This window comes from Alligator sinensis, unplaced genomic scaffold (assembly GCF_000455745.1).
Source record: "Alligator sinensis unplaced genomic scaffold, ASM45574v1 scaffold1276_1, whole genome shotgun sequence".
Taxonomy (NCBI): domain Eukaryota; kingdom Metazoa; phylum Chordata; order Crocodylia; family Alligatoridae; genus Alligator; species Alligator sinensis.
In genome coordinates, this window is record NW_005843840.1 from 11,739 (window position 1) to 15,090 (window position 3,352).

General features: G+C 53.3%; 1 protein-coding gene across 1 annotated transcript; it reads right to left on the reverse strand.

Moving 5' to 3' along the window:
• Positions 1 to 2,380: 2,380 nt before the first annotated feature.
• On the reverse strand, positions 2,381 to 3,337 carry LOC106723423 (perilipin-3-like). The gene is made up of 2 exons (XM_014527684.2): positions 3,297 to 3,337; positions 2,381 to 3,188 (listed from the first exon to the last, which is right to left on the reverse strand). The coding sequence occupies exon 2, from the start codon at positions 3,183 to 3,185 to the stop codon at positions 2,793 to 2,795; it is 393 nt and encodes a 130-aa protein (XP_014383170.1). The 5' UTR covers positions 3,186 to 3,188; positions 3,297 to 3,337; the 3' UTR covers positions 2,381 to 2,792.
• Positions 3,338 to 3,352: the final 15 nt, after the last annotated feature.

Here is a 3,352-nt window from a genome sequence, read left to right on the forward strand (position 1 = left end):
GAGATCCAATTAGATATTTAGCTTCAGTAACTCAGATGCGTGTTTAAACGGCTACCTCAGCCACCCTGCTTTGCTCTATGGGATTCCTTTGATATTCCTCTTATATTTCTATGATACTGCTCTACCTTTTACCCTGTTTCTGCCCTACCCCCTGTAATCAATAAAGTTCTCCTTTGTGAGCGGTGTGGGAGACTTATTGAGGGGTGGGTCTAACTTATGCCAAGGAGGCCCCTTAGGTCTGTGGACTAAGGGAGACTTCCCTAAATAGCCCCTGACTTGGGGAAGTGCCCCAAGTGCTTATATTGGGTCTAGTACCCATTGGACGGTCAGGCCTGTGTTCTCCAAGGTGCGCAGAGCCAGAAGCGAGTCCAGAGCCTTGGATGGTGGCAGCGGAAACCCTAGGCTAGCGGGTGTGCTCCAGGGAAGGGGTCGGCCAGACATGAGGCACCCCAGGGAGGCACTCGGAGCCTGGAAGGTGGTCAGACGCAGGGAGGTGGGCAGCTCAATGCCAGAGCGCCCCCTACTGGCCCGCCACAAGCCTACAGTCCAGATGCGGTGTGACAAGGCAGTTTGGCCAGCCCACATTGGGGCCCTCAGCCCAGGCATGGACAGCAGCCCAGGCCTTGGCACATGTAGCCAGTCCTGCCACCCCGACCTGTGCAGCAGGCTGGGGGCAGTGCGGCTACCCGATTCTGTTTCCCAGCAGCCCTGGTAGTAGCTCCTTCCAGCTACTGCTGCTGGACCCAGCCTAGGCTGACCACCTGCTCAAGAAGGGAAAGGCAAGACACCTGTCCACCTCTGGTGATTGCACAGAGCAGGGGCAGATGCCAGTAGCATGCTACAGGCTCAGGATTCCCTACCCTGCTGCCTTTCCCTTGGGAGCCCACACTGGCCATGAACCCCTGCCTGTCTGGCAGCAGCAGGGGCACAACTCCATGCTGCTGGTTCCCTGCTGCTGGTTCCCTGCTGCCAGGTGGGCAGAGAGCACCTTGCTGTGGTGGTACAGCCTACGTGGGGTTCCCAGGGGACAGCAGCAGAACAGGGAACCCTGAGACTGCAGCAGGCAGCCTGCATCCCCCCCCACCCTGCACAGAAAGCTGGAGGGGGCATGTGTCCCCTCCACAGCCCACCCTGGGGAATGCACACAGTAACAGCAAACTGACCAGGGCTCCACCTACTCCATGCCCAGACCCTATGCACCACACATGCACGTAGCCCCCCTGCATCCTGCTCCTGCCAGCCTACAGGAGAAAGCCCATCATTTCTTGTGGTGAGCAGAAACCCCATCTCCCTGCATGATGCTGTGAACCCCAGACAAGTGTCATCTCCAAATCATGCAGCCTGGGACTTGGTGTTCTCATTCCAGGACTGTCCTGCCCAATTAGGGATGGGTGGGAAACCTGACCTAGCTCCACTGGACAGATACCCCAACCCATCTGCCCCACACCCATGGATGGGGGTGGAACCTGTAGAAGGGGGCATGGTCAGGTGATTAGGATAGGGTTGTAGGCAGGTGGGGAACTGCAGTCAGAAGCAGGAAAGGAAGTGGAAACAGAAGTTGTGATTATGGGGCAGTAACAGCATTGGACTGGGGCAGAGCTGCTGCCCACCATGCAACCAGAATCAGTTCAACAGGCAAGGATGTAAGGAGGAGATCACAGCTCATGCTTAGGCCCTGGCCCCATGCTCTCACAACCCATCATCCTGGTCCCAGCCCCAACCCCAACCCCTCCTGCCCTCCCACTCCCAGATGCAGATCCCCACCCAGCTGCTCAGCCATGTGCCCTGCTAACTCAGGGCTGAAGGCAGGCCAACCAGAGACTTTGTAGGAAGGAAAGGAGTTGCTGCACCAGGGAAGAGAGGAAGGCAGGGGAAAAAAGGCAAAGTACACATAGTTCCTGTAGGCTTCCTGGAAGTGGGGAAAACACAAGACACCTGGTGTCCCTCTGCTTCTTCCAGTTCATTACAGGAAACAGGAGGAGGAAGTGAAAAGCACAACAGGAGCAAGGAGTAGTAGAACTCAGGAAGCTGGAACAAGTGAGACAAGGCAATGAGGAAAAAAAAAAAAAAAAAAAAAAAAAAAAAAAAAAAAAAAAAAAAAAAAAAAAAAAAAAAAAAAAAAAAAAAAAAAAAAAAAAAAAAAAAAAAAAAAAAAAAAAAAAAAAAAAAAAAAAAAAAAAAAAAAAAAAAAAAAAAAAAAAAAAAAAAAAAAAAAAAAAAAAAAAAAAGAAAAAAAGAAAAAAAAAAAAAAAAAAAAAAAAAAAAAAAAAAAAAAAAAAAAAAGAAGAAGGAGCCACTTCCTTTCCAGTGGTAGGATGAGGAAGTCAACTCAGAAAGGGAGACACTGCAAGCCAATTAGGAGAGCCATTTTTCAAATGCAGTATTTATTCTAGTAGAGGGGATGGCTTCACCTGCTACAAAACTGCTTCAGGAAGACTCCTTTCCTCCCTGCAACCTGCTGGAAGAACATGCTCAGGACAGGCTGTGAATGCAACAGTGATCAACACTAAGCCAGCAACCAAACAGGCACAAGGCAGGCAAAGGATTTGGAGCAGAAGAAGCCTTCAATCAGGAGGCAGCTAACAGGCCAGTTGGTACAGCAGGATTAGAGACATTCAGGGAAAGGCAGCCCTTTCTGGGAAGCCCAAGTGAATACCCAGCTCAGTGCGGAGGGCAAGAGACTTCCCCATTAGAAGGAGGACGACTAGACTACCCCACCTTCACAGCCCAAATCAAATCCCTTAGAGGGAAGGACCCCTTTGCTAGATGTGACCCAAGAGGGGTTCAGTTCTTCAGGGCTGCACCTTCCCTTCTCCTGCAGGCTCCTCCACCTTGCCCTCCGAGACAGGCTCCTCCACCTGCTCTGCAGAGCCTCCAGCAGGAGAAAGTGGCCCCACAACCCAGGTCAGGGGCATCTTCTTAATCACATACTCCAGCAGATCATCCAGGCACTCCTGGGCCTTGGTCAGCTTCTCCCTGCTCTGGCTCAGCAGCCCCTCAGGCAGCTCCTGGAAGGACGGGGCACTGGAGAAGGCAGCCTGGAGCTCCCCCAGGTGCTGGCAGCCCTGCTGGACCTGCTCCTGCATGCTGGTTGGCAGCCCCGGGATACTGGCTATCAGGCTCTGCCAGGCATCCTGCTCTTGCTGGAGGAGGGTCCAGGCAATGGCCAGAGCCTGGGATCCCATCTCCTGCAGGGAAAGATGGAGCCAGAGTGAGAGAAAGCCCCAGCAGGCTCCCTAGGGGCAAGACTTGCCCGAGGGCATGGCCAGGCTGCTCCGGAGCAGGGGCAGTCCTACCTCAGGCTGTGGGGTGCCGTCCCCCTCCTGGCTGGCCCTGGTGCCACTCCAGCCAC